Source organism: Pan troglodytes, chromosome 1 (genome assembly GCF_028858775.2).
Source record: "Pan troglodytes isolate AG18354 chromosome 1, NHGRI_mPanTro3-v2.0_pri, whole genome shotgun sequence".
In the NCBI taxonomy this organism is placed as follows: Eukaryota; Metazoa; Chordata; class Mammalia; order Primates; family Hominidae; genus Pan; species Pan troglodytes.
Window position 1 is genome coordinate 4,568,688 of NC_072398.2, and position 16,648 is coordinate 4,585,335.

Genomic DNA, 16,648 nt, shown 5'->3' on the forward strand with positions numbered 1-16,648 from the left:
AAACTCAGTGAGTGTTCAAAAGAGCTGTAGTGCTTCATATTAATATTTTTCTCCCTGCTACCATGTGAACATAGAGGCTTGAGATCAGAGCTAAAAGTTCAATTCTTGATAAAGTCGTGCCTTTGCACACCAGAACTTGTGACCGTAAGAATGGTTACATGTTTTCCTTCTCCGTCAGTTACTCCCATATTTCCGAATGAAATTGTCCCCCATGCCTGTTGGGTAGAATTTCACTTAGGACCTTAGTGTCAGGCACTTGCTTCGAGGCTGCTGGCTCTGGGACTGTCGCCCCACCTTCTCCTTCTGGTAGAGCTTCTTGCTGCACTCACTGCTCTGTGTCTATCAGACAAAATAACAGGTCCTTGACAGTGTCTCCTGACTCACTGCCCCATCTCTGCTTCACCTCACATTTGTATCTGGCCTTCTAGGTCTGCTACAGCTTGCTAACACCCAACCCTTGTTATTAAAAGCCTTTATTGTCCCATTCTCACAAACTGGGGACAAAAATTTTAAATGTGAAAAAGTGGTACCTGAGAAGTTATTTTTTTTCCATCCTATTTAGTTTTGAGAAGTCATAAAGAGATAAACTCAGAAGGTTAGTTCTCAAACAGGCATGACTAGCTAGGGATTGGAGGATTGGTGTTTGGCTTCTTTTCTGACGGGGAGGAAGGCCACAGAGAATTCAAAAACTCTACTGAGAGCTCTGGGACCCTTTCGCAACAGACAAATGCACACATGTGCAGGCATACATGTATTTTTGTATAGTTTCAGAGATTTGGGTCAGGCTTTAGCAAAGCTCTAATTCTAGGAGCTTTGGAAAGAACAGAATGTTTGCATCTTCCAAAAGTCATCAGACTATTGAATTATTACCATTTATTGGTATTTTAGAGATGGGGTCTTGCTCTGTTGCAGAGGCTGGAGTGCAGTGGCACAATCATAGCTCACTATAACCCCTAATTCTTGGGCTCAAGGGATCCTCCTAACTTTAGGACTACAGGTATGTGCCACCACACCCAGTAAATTTTAAAATCTTTTGTAGAGATGGGGAGTCTCACTATGTTGTCCAGGCTCATCTTGAACACCTGGCCTCAAACCATCCTCCCGCCTCTGATTCCCAAAGCACTGGGATTACAGGTGTGAGCCACCATGCCTGGCCAGATTCTTACATTATTAAGAACTAGTTGCAAGCCATATGTTTTATTAAAAAAAAAAAAAAATCTTAATTGAACTGAGCTGGCATCTTTTGCAAGAGCAGTATGCTACAGTGCCATCTAGTGGCAATAAGTGTAAATTACATGACCCATAATTTCTGGGTTTGTAAAGATCTTTTACAATGATGTTTAATTTATATCATTGAATGTATTTGAAAAGATACTTGTCTATATAAGCATGGCTTATTTTCATGAATGTTCTTTAATGTAGGGTATAATACTAATTAAGCCTAAGAAATGCAGAAATGTTACTAGTTGGCAGCTCTTCCTTGCAATTTGTAACCTCCCCACAATGGTAGTTCCATTTTGGGAATTGGGAAAGAGACCTCTCTGTGCACCTGCAAACCTATTAGACAAATCCTTGTGGCTATCCCATTGTATTAACCATGACTTTAATTTTCTGTATTCTGATGCCATAACTTCTGGGGCCTTGCTGACTCTAGGGGGTCTGTGGAAGGTTAGCCAATTCCTAGAGATAGTAACCAACTCTTCCGGGAGCCCCTGCCTATGAAAGGGGGTTCTTTATTAGTAGCCCTGGGCTACTATCCTCCTACCCTCATCACCCCAGAGGCAGACACCCTACAACCAGGGAGAGTCCCTAGTCCCCAGAGCCCCATTGAAATTATTCAAAGTAGCCAATTTCAAACGTGCTTACCCTGCCTCTCCTATTCCTTCCCACAGAAACTGCAATAAGGCTCTGCCCACATTTCCCCCTCACTCCCTCTGCCTCCTGACTGACCCTGATGTTTCCATGTGTGGCCCCATGGAGCATGCCTTGCCCCCAGTTTCTAGGGATCTGTATGTATAATGCACTTCCTTCCTGATGGCCATTTCCGCGTCTGTATATCTTACCGTACCCGACTAAAGCGAATCCTCAGGACCCTTAAAACACCCAGAATATCTGTTCCTGAACTCCCTGCAGGGTAACAAAGAAATCCTGCCCCACTGTTTCCTCTAGGGCTGCTTCTGTGGCACTGAATTCTAGTTTGGGATTGGAGAGTGATAAACTCATCATCAAATGCTAGTAAGTGTGAGGCAAGCCCTGGGACTCCGAATCCAGCTGTGATGACTTGGGTTCCCAGCTAGATCACACTCCCAGGACTGGCTTCCTTCTTATGAGTGTTGGACAGTCAATCTATTGTCCTTTTATCGGTAAAACTCTGCCGAGCCTTGTACCTGAGCCATTCCCTATAACGTTAAGGCATTTATTGTAATCCAGAGACCTAGACTATGGGCTAATTTCCCGGTGGCCACCCCTGCTGCTGATTCTCAAAGCTTGATTGATTCAAGTCTGCCAGAGTCTCAAAGTGAGCAGCTAAATTCACCTCTGATGAATACCTGATCGGATACCTGGTTTTCAACTATATATACTATAATTCAGTGGAACTGGACAATGGACCTTACCCATCTGTCCCTCTGTCGTTGGCCTCTAGTATTCAGTTCATTATCTTAGGATAATTGGAAGTAAAAGGTTTTATCAAGTGATTCCTAGTAGCAGACAAATAAGTTATTTCTAGAAACAAGTGCTGCCACAAAAATCCCAAATAGTGCTGTTCCAGTAGACTACTCTCCCACCTCACCCTCTCCCATCCCCCACTTGTCCTCTCATCTGCCCCTTGACCTCATAGAGATTTCCAGTTCCCCAATTCCTCCTTCCTTCCCCTTCCACTTCTTCTCCTTCCCCTTCTCCCCTTCTCGTCCTTCTCTCTCCTTCCTTCCTTCCGTTTCGTTCTGTTGCCCAGGCTAGAGTGCAGTGGTGCAGTCTTGGCACACTGCAACCTCTGCCTCTTGGGTTCAAGCGATTCTCCTGCTTCAGGCTCCCAAGTAGCTGGGATTACAGGCGCCCACCACCACGCCCAGCTAATTTCTATGTTTTTAGTAGAGACGGGGTTTCACCATGTTGGCCAGGCTGGTTTCGAACTCCTGACCTCAAGTGATCCGCCCACCTTGGCCTCCCGAAGTGCTGGGATTACAGGTGGAGCCACCGCGCCCCGCCCTCCCTGCTTTCTCACACAGCATTTCTCTCCTGCCTTCTCTTCGTTCCCTACTCAGCCCAGTCTCATGGCTAATCATCTGACCCCCAGTTATATTTATCCTATTTTTGCTGGTGAGAAATCTGTCAGTCTAGGTGACATTCCATTGTAGGTAATCTGTCTTATTTATATGACAGCGTATGTAATTTTCCCTTTTTCTTTGCTGTTTTATGGCTTCATTCTGAGGTATCTGAGACTTCATGCCAATCCTCAACCTTCTGACTTGGGCCTTAAATTCTGAAAAGTTTCCATATTTTATTTCTTTTCATTGAATGTTGCCTCTCTTTTCAATGCATTTTCTGTAATTTCCCCTTCTGGAAAAAATTATTAAGCACATGTTGAAATTTGTCCTTCTGCTGAAATTGTTTCTTACCCTCTTTCTTATTTCTTTATCTGTTTACCTATTTGTATTGCATCCTGGTTAATTTCCACATCCCTCTTTTTTCAGTAATTCTCTCTCCACCTATATCTAATCTGGTTTGTAATTATGTCTAAAATTTTGAATTTAATGACTACATTTTCATGTCTAGAATTTCAAAATTTTTAAAATATGCCTACTTTCTTTTCATAGTCATATTATTTCCTTAGGATTTCTATTTTATTTTTCCTCTTTATTCATTTTTGAACACATTTTCTATATTATTCAGATTGTTCTGTTATTTTTAAGCATTTGCTTTGTGTGCTCATTTTTCAACTTATTTTATCTGCTGACTCGCCCTCATGGGGGTCCATTTCCTTAAATGTTTGTAAATTTAGATGATCGATTCTTTGATGGTGGTGACTTTTCCAGTGAGAATCCTATGTCTCTGGATTTGCTTTTCCAGTTACCTTTGTTTCAAGGGGCATTTTTCATATGGCACTTTCTGTGACTAAACTCTATTCCTATTAGGTGTAAGTTCAGGTCCATAGGAGGCCTGAGGTGAACATTTTGGTGGACATCTCCCATTCTTATAGGAGGTATGTTTTTGCCTACAAATTCATGTAGGTTACAACCTTCCTTGTGATGACCTGGGCATTAAGCAGAGTTTTCTAGTCTCTCTCTCTCTCTTTTTTTTTTTTTGGACTAGGTAGCTCTTAATATATCCTGAATTTGTGAAAGAGCCTCTTGGCCTCACAGGGGCTTGAAAACCCAGCTTCCAATTTCTAGTTCCATTATCCTGGGCCAGTACCCCTGGATCGCACAGGTAGGCTGAAGAGCATTGCTCTAACTTTCAGTTTTCTCTTCGCTTCTGAGAGTCCGCCTTCTTTCTTTCAAGCTTAGTTATGTACAAAGTATTTTTGTTATGTTTTATGCAGGATGACGTGTCTATCACGAGAGGGAGTCCCGTCACGTCCTAAGTTGAGGGAGTGACTCAACTTAGCTCAGTCTGCTATATTACTATAATCAGAATGACTCATTTCAGCCTTCCTTTCTTTATCCTCAAACTGTAAACATACTCATCTATCTTCCTCTTTAAAAAAATCCAGGTCATATTTTGTGTTTTTCTCTATAGGTAAATTCCTGTCTCTTTCTTCTATTTTCCAGCCCAAAGCTGAAAAAGTGTAGACTATATTTTGCCTCTACTTGTAAACTTCTCATTGATTTTGCAAACCCCCTGCAGTCTGGCTTCTCTTCTCACCATTGTGTAGAAACTACTCTTACTTGAGGAACGGTAAGGAAGCCACTCACTGCATCTGAGTGAGTGCGGTGAAGTTTAATGGGAGAAAGGTAACAGAGGCAGAAAATCAAATAGAACCTTGGAAGTCATTGTAAGGTCTTGGCTTTTACTCCATGATAAGGATTTCGAGCTTTGGAGCAATGTGCTTTGACTTTGTTTTCAAGGTTTTACCCTTGCTACTATATGGAGGCAAGAGTGGAAGCAGAGAGAGCAACAAAAAGCCTGTTGTAATAATCCGGGTCAGTGGTGATGACTTGGGTCTGTAATAGCAGGCATTGACAAATAGGTAGACCCAATAGGCTTTGTTTATGGATTTGATGTAGGGTGTATGAGAGAGAGAGGAGTCAGGGAGATTCCAAAGTTTTGGCCAGATGAGCAAGGATGGAGTTGCTACCACTTAAAATGGGGAAGGCTACTGGTGGAGCAGGTTTTGAGGGGAAGATCAGAAGTTCAGTTTTGGACAGGTTACATTTGATATATCTATTGACATCTAAGTGCAAAAGTGATATATGTATTTAGCATCTCAGTGGAGGTGTCAGTCTGGGGTTCAGGAACTGTATCTGATTACATTTTATACACCACCTTGCAGTTAGATTTGAGCCATGGCAATAGGTTCTGGATAATGGGATGTGGGTCGAAACCACCTCTAGTTCTAAGCCTTTAAAACATCCCATACAATCCTCCAGTCTTTTTCCCAGACACGGTGGCAAACCAGGAGAGACCATGTCCGGACGATGTAGTTCTATATATCAGACTATGACATGGAGAGTTAGGCACTGGGATTTTAGGGTTTATTTATTACTGAAGCATAGCCTAAGCATACTTGACAGATACAAGGGGAGATGGTCAGGCTGTAGATGCAGTGTTGGGATATATCAATATATTGAGACATCCTGGCCCATGTGACTGGATGACAACATTCAAAGAGAAAGTTGAGATGGGGAAAAGAAAAGAAATCCCTGAGCCTCCGGGCATTCCAACACTAAGAGGTCAGGGAGAGAGAGAGCCAGATGTCAAGCTTCTGGCTTTGTAGTGCGAGCAACAAAAGAGAGAATTAAATATGGGTGATGTTGAAAAAAGCAAAAATATTTTTGTTTAGAAGTGTGTCCAGTGCCACACCGTGGAAAAGGGAGGCAAGCATAAGACTGGGCCCAATCTCCATGGTCTCTGTGGGTGCAAGACAGGTGAGGTGGCTGGATTCTTGTACACAGACACCAAGAAGAACAAATGCATCATCTACGGAAGAAGCAATTGGAGAATCCCAAGTAGTACATCCCTGGAACAAAAATGATCTCCACTGGTGTTAAAAGGAAGGCAGAAAGAATTGGTCACTGCCTTATTTACTTAGAAACCAGAATTGTCTCATGATTTTATGTGTATTGTAGTGTCATTGATCTAATATACCAGGGTTCAGGTCATGTATGACTGGCAGAATATTTTTGTTGGACAGCCCTAATAAGTAAGACTGGCTTCTGGTTAAATGAATATGATCAGTTTTTTTGAATTTTGACAGTAATTCGGACTCAGTAAATGCTATCCCTGTTTCCCCTTCTACAGATATGATTGGGCTTGATGAGTAATGTTCAACTTTTCACAAAGACGAGAATGCCATCCCCAAACCTACTGGAGACTGGTTTTTAATTTAGATGTGTATAACTAGTTATATGAATATATTTTAATACTGGAAAAATTCTTGCACTGTCTCAGAACCAAGCAAGACTCACATGTTCTTTAAATTTGTGTTCATTTGCCTGTGAAAGGCAAGGGCTGAAGATAAGAATGCAATGTTTATGTTTTTGGTCTTAACTCTGCCCATTTAATTAGAATTCCCTGTATCTAAAATGCTGCCTTTTACTTATTGAAGGGCATTTTAATGGTTTATGTGTAATATCAAATAAAAACACTTCTCGCACTTATAGATGACACTTGTCACCTTTTAAAAGTCAGTGTGACAAGAAATAGTAGCAAGTTAAACTTTACTTTCAGACTCTTGACTAAGTTGGACTAAGTATTAACTTAGGATTGTCATTAAACCGCTATTCAAAAACACAGAACTGTAGAATTACTGTGTATGTGTGATTGGCAATGGTGCTTTGCCAACTTGTTAAAAGGATTAAAGTAGAGGAGCTATATACAAAATTATAAATTATAGGTGATCGTAAGACTTAAGAAAATTAAAAACAAAATCCCAGATCATGAAAAAAAAAAAAAAAAGAAAGAAATCAGGGAGGAACTAAGTAATTAAGGGGGTGCTACCAGCAAGGAAGCAGAAAGAATAGGAGAATGAGCTATTCTGGAAGCCAGATGAAGAAAATATTTCAAGTAGGGGTAAATGATTAACCGTGTCAATTCTTGTTAATGAGATCAAGGAAGGTGGGACCTGAGCATTGACCATCGGTTTAGCTGAATGGAGGTCACTGATCATGTTGGCTGCCAGTGCCAATAGGGTGGTGAGCACAAAAACCAGGCTGAGGGTGATTTGGGAGAGAATGGGAGAAGAGTTGATGAGAGTGACCACAGAAGCTGAAGGGCTAGTAGGGTCAAGAGAGGGTTTTTCTGTGATTGTGTTTGTTAATTTTGTTTTGCTTTGGTTTTTGGTGGGAGAAAGACCTGTATATTTGTAGGATGAGTCAGTAGAGAGGGAAAAGTTGATGATACGGGAGAAAGAGGAGGACAGTTTCAGGAGCAATGTTCTTGATTAGGAAAACCGGTGGGGATCTAGCTTACAAATGGAGGGACAGGTCTTAGACAGATGCACAGACAGTTCATCTATAGTGACAGGAAGGCAGAGAGAGTTCCTGGTACAGTTGCTTGAGGATGGACAGATATGGTGGTGGAAGTTTGTGGAGGATCCCTTCTAACTAATGTCACCTTTGAGTCATCCATGTTCCTCATTCTCTTTCCCTTACCACTCACATCTATCAATTATCAAGCCCTGCCTATTACAATCACTCATTTTCTTTTTTTTTTTTAAATTTTACTTTAGGTTCTGGGATACATGTACTGAACGTGCAGGTTTGTTACATAGGTATACATGTGCCATGGTGGTTTGCTGCACCTATCAAGCCATCATCTAGGTTTTAAGGCCCACATGCGTTAGGTATTTGTCCTAATCCTCTCCCTCCCCTTGCCCCCCACCCCCGACAGGCCCTGGTGTGTATAATCACTAATTTTCTTATACAGGATTCTTTTTCTTTGTCCTTGTTGCTATTTCAGTCATCTGTTTTTCTCTTCCTAGTGATGCAGGTGAACCCCACACTTGGGGCTCAGCTTGGGAGGTTTTTTGGCTTCACTCAGGAAAGAATTCAAGATGGAGCTGACAGTGAAAGAAAGCAAGTTTATTAGAGTGAAGCGTACAGCAGAATGGCTGCTCTGTAGACGGAGCAGGGCTATCCCATAGGCAGAGTAGCACTCATGGATTGCTGGCTAGCTATATTTATACCTATTCATAAATATATGCTAAATAAGGGGAGGGCTATTCAAGAATTTTCTAGAAGGGGGGAAGGGACTTTCTGGAACCATATAAGAAAACTTCTGAGTTATTGCCATGGCATTTGTACTGTCATGGTGCCGGTGGGAATGTCTTATGCAAATGTATTATAATTCCAAGTGCTAGCTGGTTTTGGCCAGTTTCTTGGCTACATCCTGTTTTGATCGGCAGTGTTGTGAAAACAAGTCCTGCTGATCTCCTCACCAGGACTACCAATACAGTTGACTAGCTGGTCTCCCTACTTAGATTTGTTTCTCTGAAATTCATCCTCTACCCCTCTCCCAGAGAGAACTAGCTAAAGCAAAATTTTTTTTTCTTTTTTGAGACGGAGTCTTGCTCTGTTGCCCAGGCTGGAGTGCAGTGGCGCCATCTCGGCTCACTGCAAGCTCCACCTCCTGGGTTCACGCCATTCTCCTGCCTCAGCCTCCCCAGTAGCTGGGACTACAGGTGCCCGCCACCACACCCGGCTAATTTTTTTTGTATTTTTAGTAGAGACGGGGTTTCACTGTGTTAGCCAGGATGGTCTCAATCTCCTGACCTCGTGATCCGCCCGCCTCGGCCTCCCAAAGTGCTGGGATTACAGGCGTGAGCCACTGTGCCCAGCCTAAAGCAAATATTTGATCATGCCACTCCACCGTAAGACTTGATAGAAGGCCTTCCGTGGTGTGGAATCCACCTAGCTAGCTTCCTGGCCTCTTCTCCTGAGACTTCATGACTAATTTTTGCCTCAACAATATCACACCGTTTGAACTATAAATTTTCTTCTTCCAACTGTCTGTTTTACTTGAAAGACTTACCCAGCAGAATTCAACATTACTCTCCCCACTTCTCTCCTTCCCTCCTCTGCCTCTAGCAAAATACTCATTATCCATAAGACTCAGTGACTTAGCTCAAATGCAAGTCTTCTGGAACATTTCCCAGAGCCTCGCTCTCTTTATAGCTGGGTTGGAATCTTTTGAGTTTCAATACTATCCACCCACACTGCTCCATTCTGTCATTACACTCAGCATATCTGCGCATATGTTTATCTGCTCTATCAGACTCTTCTGCTTCTGAGGGTAGAAATCCTGTCACTTATCTTTCCATTTCCAGGGCCTAGCACCGTTCTTGGTGTAAAGTAGGTGTTTAGCAATGATGAACTGAAGAGTGCACTTCTCTGAGAAAGAAGATTAAGATTTTTTAAACTTGGCAGGTTAAGCATTACATAAACAAACACGAAAACACAAACACACTAGGCCTCTGGTAGGGAAAGCAGTGCTTCAGGTGCCCAGGAAAAGCAGTGACATGATTGGGTGTCTAGAAGAAGATCAAAACTAAGAAAGCAAGGAGATTAGCTGGATAGCATGGAGAGCTCTGAGAGACGGACTGCTGAAGTATGATTTAAGATGGAAAGGGCACATGGTAGAGTCTTAGAAGTGCCATGGGCGAGGGTTAGGGGCCAGACCATGCTGGCAGAGGCCTGCAGGATCCCAGTGGGAAAAGTTCTGGTAGCAAAACTAAACTGGAGCGTCTGATTCATTACTTCTATACCTACCCACCCTAAGAGATCTCAGAAGCTGTCTGCAGCCTAGGAGGTCCCCAAAAGCTGAAAGCCTTGACTAAGAACATTTTGTTGATGTTTTAGACATAGGAATTTTACTTCCAGCAGTCTACCCTAACAGCATACCTGGACTCGTGACCAAACATGTACATGAATGGATATTCACTATTATTTATTTACAATAGCAAAAAATTTAGAAATATGAGTCGTTTACCTCGTATTTTTTCTATATTTTAAATTTTGTAACAAGCTGTATAACTTTTATAATAATAAGCCAAGAATAAAAGAATAAAGTCAGAGACGAAAGCAAACAAATACAAAATCACTTGGAAAAGTCTTCCTAATAGCATTTCATTCATATTTTTATTATGAAATATTATTCGTTTTTGTTTTTTGAGACAAGGTCTCACTCTGTTGCCCAGGCTGGAGTGCAGTGGTGCAATCTTGGCTCACTGCATCCTCTACTTCCTGGGCTCAAGTGATCCTCCCCTCTCAGCTTCCTGAATAGCTGGGACCACAGGCACACACCACCATGCCTGGCTAATTATTTTAATTTTTGTAACGACAGGGTCTTGCTATGTTGCCTATGCTGATCTCGATCTCCTGGGCTCAGGCCATCCTCTGCCTCAGCCTCCCAAAGCACTGGGATTACAGGTGTGAGCCACCGTACCTGGCTGAAATATTGTCTATAAGAATTGATTTAGGGATAATATTTTTGAAATGCCCTCAATGTACTTGTTGGCAATCTAGTTTCTTTCCTTATAAGCTTTCATTTATTATTGGCTTGTGGAAAGAGAAGTTATATCACCTGGGGAAGGTAGTTCCTACCAAATAGGCAGGGGTGCTGGTAGGAGCCTGGGGAGAGATTCAGAGGGGATAAAGCAAGGGCTTCCCTGACAGGCAGGCTCTCAGCTCTCTTACCCATTGAAATTTCGGCTGCCAAATAGTAATGTCCCTCAACATGCAGGGACCATCACGGCCCAGCTTTGTATAACTAGTGCTGAAAACCAAGTCTCGCATATATTGAGTAGAGTCAAAAATACGTGTTGTTAGATGCATGATCAATTAGTCTTGTTTTCGTACTTTGAGTTTGAAACTTTCAATATAAGTTAAAATGTTGATGAGAATATACTTACAGTTGAACCACAGGTTGAAACTTTTCTGTGAAGTCAAGCCTCAGAGGGCAGCCATATTCTCCCCAAATATACCTTACTCTCTAGAAAAGGAAAAATACTTTAGTGATTTTATATATTTGGTCCATTGACAGAATTTTATCATTTTCTTACCAAGTTTTTCGATGGCTGATGCCTCAGATATGACCTGTGAAAAAGACATTCCTCATTATTTCTCTTTCCTCTTTTCAAACTTAAAACTAAACCCATGACTTTGTTTAGGTAAGGAGGTATCACAAAGGTCAAACAGATAAATATAATTATGAAATACTGAGGCACTTTCTACATGCATATCCACACGTATTAACACGTTCTTACAACCACTAAGGTGTGAATTACTGTCCTCTCTTTGTAGATCTGGTACTATTCTCAGAAATTGTGTGAAACTCGTTCAAGGCTACAGACCTCGCTTTACTACTGAGCAGGATGTGTGACAATAAAGCCCATGTTCGTTGTGCTATTCCAATGCAGTTCTTCCCAGAATATTAACAGATGAAAGAATAAGATACATCAGAATCAGTAACAATAGATGTGTATTTTAAAACTTCAGATGTTTCCTAATTTAGATTTCTCACGAGAGTGGAATGCTTCATGTTCATGAACTCAAGGACTTATTCCTTCAAAATCACCTCCCCCACATTCCCTGTCTTCTCAGTCCTCACACTTGAATCACTGTTTCCAGCCATATGTTCCATGTATGTTACCACGTTGCAGGGGACAGACTCAGGAAACCCCCATCACAGTGACAGAGTCTATTTCATATTCTTGCCTTTCAGGTGCAGCTGCCAGCTAGACACTAAAAGGTGGTGTCCTCATCAACTATTAAACATTTTCTTCTCATCCTTGTATTTCACCAATGGCTTTCACTAAGCATTGCAACCTGGAGCATCTAGGCTGGGCCACTCTCCACCCTGCCTTAATTAATGAAATCACTTAAAGAATATGCCTACTGGTTAAACATTCTTTCATTTATTTTAATTAATAAATTAGACTACTTATTAGTTTAAATAATAATTTCTAATTAGAATTAGAAAATTTCATAGCTTTTCAAAGATGCTTGTAAATATTTCAGAGGCTGTGGACTTCTATATTTTGACAGTCTAACAAATATTTAACATTTTAAAATGAAGATCTTTATCTTACAAAGGTAAAAGTCAAATTTTATTTAGTTATATCTTTAATACATCACATTATTAAAAATAAATATGCATACAATTAAATATAAAATCTAGAAAAAATTCAGTTAGTAGAATATTTGATGTCAGGACTTTCCGGGTAAATATATTACTTCTAACTAGCTGAACTACAGTCTTGTAGAATTTAAGCCACCATGCCCGGCTAGTTTTTTGTATTTTTAGTAGAAATGGGGTTTCGCCACGTTGGCCAGGCTGGTCTTGAACTCTTGACCTCAGGTGATCCACCTGCCTCGGCCTCCCAAAGTGCTGAGATTACAGGCATGAGCCACTGCACCTGGCTTCAGTCATGTAGAATTTGAGAAAAATTATGTAAGGAAAAAAAATTCTTGTATGTCTTCCTTAAATTACAGGGAGCAATATGAGATTTGAGACTACATATATGTAAATGAGGCTTGCTTTGCTTATCCAATTAAATTGAAGGGGGAAGACTGACTCTTGTATGTTTCAGGAAAGTTAATTATACCATCTACACATTTTGCTTAATGCTAAAACTGACTGCACAGTGTCAAGCCGAACACATGGATGCTAATAGTAATCCACTGAATAAGTACTGATTGTAAAGTATTGGTACTACATTAATATAAAACTCAGTGCTTATGTTAAAACATTTCTTACTTTTCAATCACGTATGAAAAATCATGGTGATGACATCCTTTTTTACTAAATCTACAAAAGACAAAACATAATGAAGTTGAAATATCATTTCTTAAATATTTGCAAAAACATTTAATCATTTAACTCAGTGATTCTCAAACAGGAGAGTGTCAGAGAATCATCATTTACTGAATTAGAATCTCTGGTTAGTGTGTAGCCTTAGCATTTCTGTTTTTAAAACATCAGTTTCATAAATGTTTCAGGAGATACCAGAATTTGAAATCTACTGATTTATCTCTTATATTTGATACATGCTTATTAAAAATTATAGCAGATGCAGGGCTTGGGGAGAGGTTGCTCAAAAGATAGACAATTTCAATTAGATAGGAGGAGTAAGTTCCAGAGGTCTATTGTACAACACGGTGACTTTAGTTCATGATATATTGTATTCTTGAAAAACGCAAAGAGAGTAGATGTGAAGTGTTTTCTTACCACCAAAATGATAACTATGTGAGGTAAGACATATGTTAACTAGCTAGATTCAGTCAGCCCACAATGTATTTTAAAACATCATGTGGTACACACTAAATACATACAATTTTATCTGTCAAATCAGAACAAAAACCAAAAACTCCCCAACACAGAAAGAAACAAGAGTTGGCAAGGAAGCAGAGAAATTGGGACCCATATATATTGCTGGTGATAATGTAAAACAGTGCAGCTGCTATGGAAAACAGCTCGGAGGTTCCTTAACAAGTTAAACATAGGATTACCATACAACCTAGCAATTCCACTCCTAGGTAGATACCCACAATAATTCAAAACAGGTGTTCAAACAAACACTTGTACACAAATATTCATAGCTGCACTATTCACAAAAGCCAGAAGGTAGAAACATCCCAAATATCCATGAACTGCTGGATGGATAAACAAAATGTGGTACATCCATTCAATGGAATATTACTCAGCCGTAAAAGGGAAGGAAGGACTAATACATGCCTGTTGAACCTCAAAAGCAGACTAAGTGAATGCAGCTGGACACAAAAGGTCATATGTTGTAGGATTCCATTTATGTGAAATATTCAGAGCAGGCAAATCCATAGAGATTATGGTTTTGAGACAGCAGATTATGGTTGCCAGGGGCTGGGGGAAAGGGAGAATGGGAAATGACTGCTAACTGGGTAAAGAGTTTCCTTTTGGGGTGACAAAAATATTGTGGAACTAGATAGTGGTGCTAGCTGTACAACATCGTGAAGGTACTTAATTCCATTGAGTTGTATACTTTAGAATGGTAAATTTATATTATGTGAATTTCATCACACTTTTTAAAAAGCTGCCATGGTAAAACACACATGCACACACAAAAAAACTCATAGAAAATCTATCAAAATGAAAACAAATTTCTTTGGACTGTTTTATTAGACGTAAACTCCTTTTAAATGCAAGATTTCTAGTTGCTACTATTGTGCAGGTAAGGAGTTATTTTAAGGATTAACGTAATTTCTAGTTAGGGTTCATAAGACAGAAGGCTATAATGATTGTTGTAATTATAGGAGTTTTTAGTTAGGTAAATTATTCATCGACCATTTTAGCTGGCTGCTTCCAGTGGAACTTAGAAAGAACCCTTGTCACCACCATTTTTAGATAGATATTGGAAGTCTAGACCATCCCTCACCCTGAACACAAATTGCCAAGAGTTGACAACTCTCCTTCATTGACAAGTCCCTGGCTCTCCAAAAGTATCTTGGACCCCATGCTATTCCAGGTCTCCCTTGGTGACTGTAAAATCCATAGGCCCACTGTAACTTGAGCCCAAGATATTAAGAGTTTTTAGGGTTCCAGGGAAGTGGGTCATTGACTAAGAGGCCCAGAGTAAGGTCCTAAAATCCATGTTTTCAAAACATGTTATCCAAGTGATTCTGATGAGTAACTGAGCTTGATAGTTATTATTCGGACCCTTCTAGAAACAGACTGCTTCAAGCTGCTTTCCATCTCACTTTAGAAGGAAATCGGGCCTGAGAAGGAATTCTGCATGCAGTGGTACTGGGAATTGATTTTGGTAACATGTTTGCACCAGTTATTCTCAAATGTTAGTGCTCCTTGTAATCTCCTGGAAATTTTGTTAAAATGCAGATTTTGATTCAGCAGGTGTGGGATGAGGCCTGAGAATCTACATTTCTAACAAGTTCTCAGGTGATGCCAGTGTTGGTCCATAGGCCATACTCTAAGGAGCAAAGATGTAAATCATCCCTGAAATAGGATGATACTGGCTATATAAATCAACTAGCCTTTTTGCATTTTCTGGGAAAGGAATTACGGGTGCAAAGATGTTAGGAAATGCAAATTTAGGAAATGCTGAATGAGATGCAAATACTTAATTATCAATCCAGCAACTGATTATTACAACTCAGTAATAATTAAAAGATTATTAGAATGACAGAGGAGTAGACATTTGTTTTGGATGTCAGCAAGTAATTTCATAAATACTCAGATAAGAGTCAATGTTCCCCCACTCTCACCCCCACTCCTAACTGAAGGAAAGGAATCACAATAAATTTCTGTCTCTGTTATACATTTAGCCTCAGCTAAACAGATTTGTGTATGCTGCCTTTGATTTTCTCCCACGTAGAAGAAAGAGAGCTATGGTGAATGGAAGACACAGAGTCCAACATGCTTCATCATGAACCATAGTAGAACCGACAAAATTCACACGTTGGGATTCTCTAGGGCAATCACTGTGGTTCTGCTAGGCTTGTTCTAAGAAATTTCCCATAGAAAATGGTGCAGAAAACTGAGGCTTCTCTGATATGGGTGTAAGCAGTTCTCTGATGGAAATGAAATTATAACTGGTTTGAGAAGGATGGAAAACAGGTAAGTGTTTCTCCCTCCTATTTTTCTGGGAATGAGCCGTAGACTGAAGAGTTGAGAGAGGCAACTGTGAAGGACAGAAACTGGCTTATTAAAAGGGAAGGTAGAGAAAAAATGCTAGTAATAGAGAAAGAGGCTAATTCTTTTTATTTTTAGTATGATTCAAATGTAGTATTTAACTTGGCAAAAGTTTAAACCAATTGAATCTAGGCATGAACGTCAATTCAGTTTTGGATTTCATTGTGGATGTGTCAGTCATTAGGCTATTATCACTAGCAGTTATCACTTAGTTTACCATTTGTTTTAAAACCTAAAGAGTAACACAGGTCAAATGGAAATATACTTACCCTTTAATTGCAATGAATTTTTTATCATCACAGCCAACAGCTATTTGGAACACCTAAAATGAAGTAACTTAGGTAGTGAGTTCAGCAGTTCTGATTCATATGATCTAAAATATTACAGCTAAAACCAATTGCATTTTAGATTTAAAATAATAACTTGTAAAATGTAGGGTTCTCTTATACCACTGCTCTGCACTGTTTTCTTCCTCTTTCCTTGATCACTTTTTTTTTCTTTCCTTCCTTTTGTCTTTACTGCTCATGAGGCCCAAAAGTTGGGTCTCTCCTTTCTTACATTTGTGTCTCAGGGAATTGATCCAAATTCATCTTTTTTTTTTTTTTTTTTTTTTTTTTTTTGAGATGAAGTCTTGTTCTGTCGCTCAGGCTGGAGTGCAGTGGTGCGATCTCAGCTCACGGCAACCTACGCCACCCAAGTTCAAGCGATTTTCCTGCCTCAGCCTCCCAAGTAGCTGGGATTATAGGCATGCACCACCACGCCCAGCTAATTTTGTATTTTTAGTAGAGACAGGGTTTCACCATGTTGG

At 40.2% G+C, this 16,648-nt stretch overlaps 1 protein-coding gene across 30 annotated transcripts in view; it reads right to left on the reverse strand.

Annotated features, from left to right (window-relative positions):
* CATSPERE (catsper channel auxiliary subunit epsilon) overlaps positions 1-16,648 on the reverse strand; it is a 182,128-nt gene that overhangs the window by 47,872 nt on the left and 117,608 nt on the right. For all 30 annotated transcript variants that reach the window (XR_010156542.1, XR_010156541.1, XR_010156519.1 and 27 more), the window contains 4 exons: positions 16,110-16,162; positions 12,916-12,966; positions 11,219-11,252; positions 11,069-11,148 (listed from right to left, as the gene is read on the reverse strand). Coding sequence is in view for 19 of the 30 variants with exons in the window: in XM_054674860.2 (XP_054530835.1) it covers positions 11,069-11,148; positions 11,219-11,252; positions 12,916-12,966; positions 16,110-16,162 (218 nt within the window). In the remaining 11 variants the exon portion in view is untranslated. The remainder of the gene's footprint in view (positions 1-11,068; positions 11,149-11,218; positions 11,253-12,915; positions 12,967-16,109; positions 16,163-16,648) is intronic.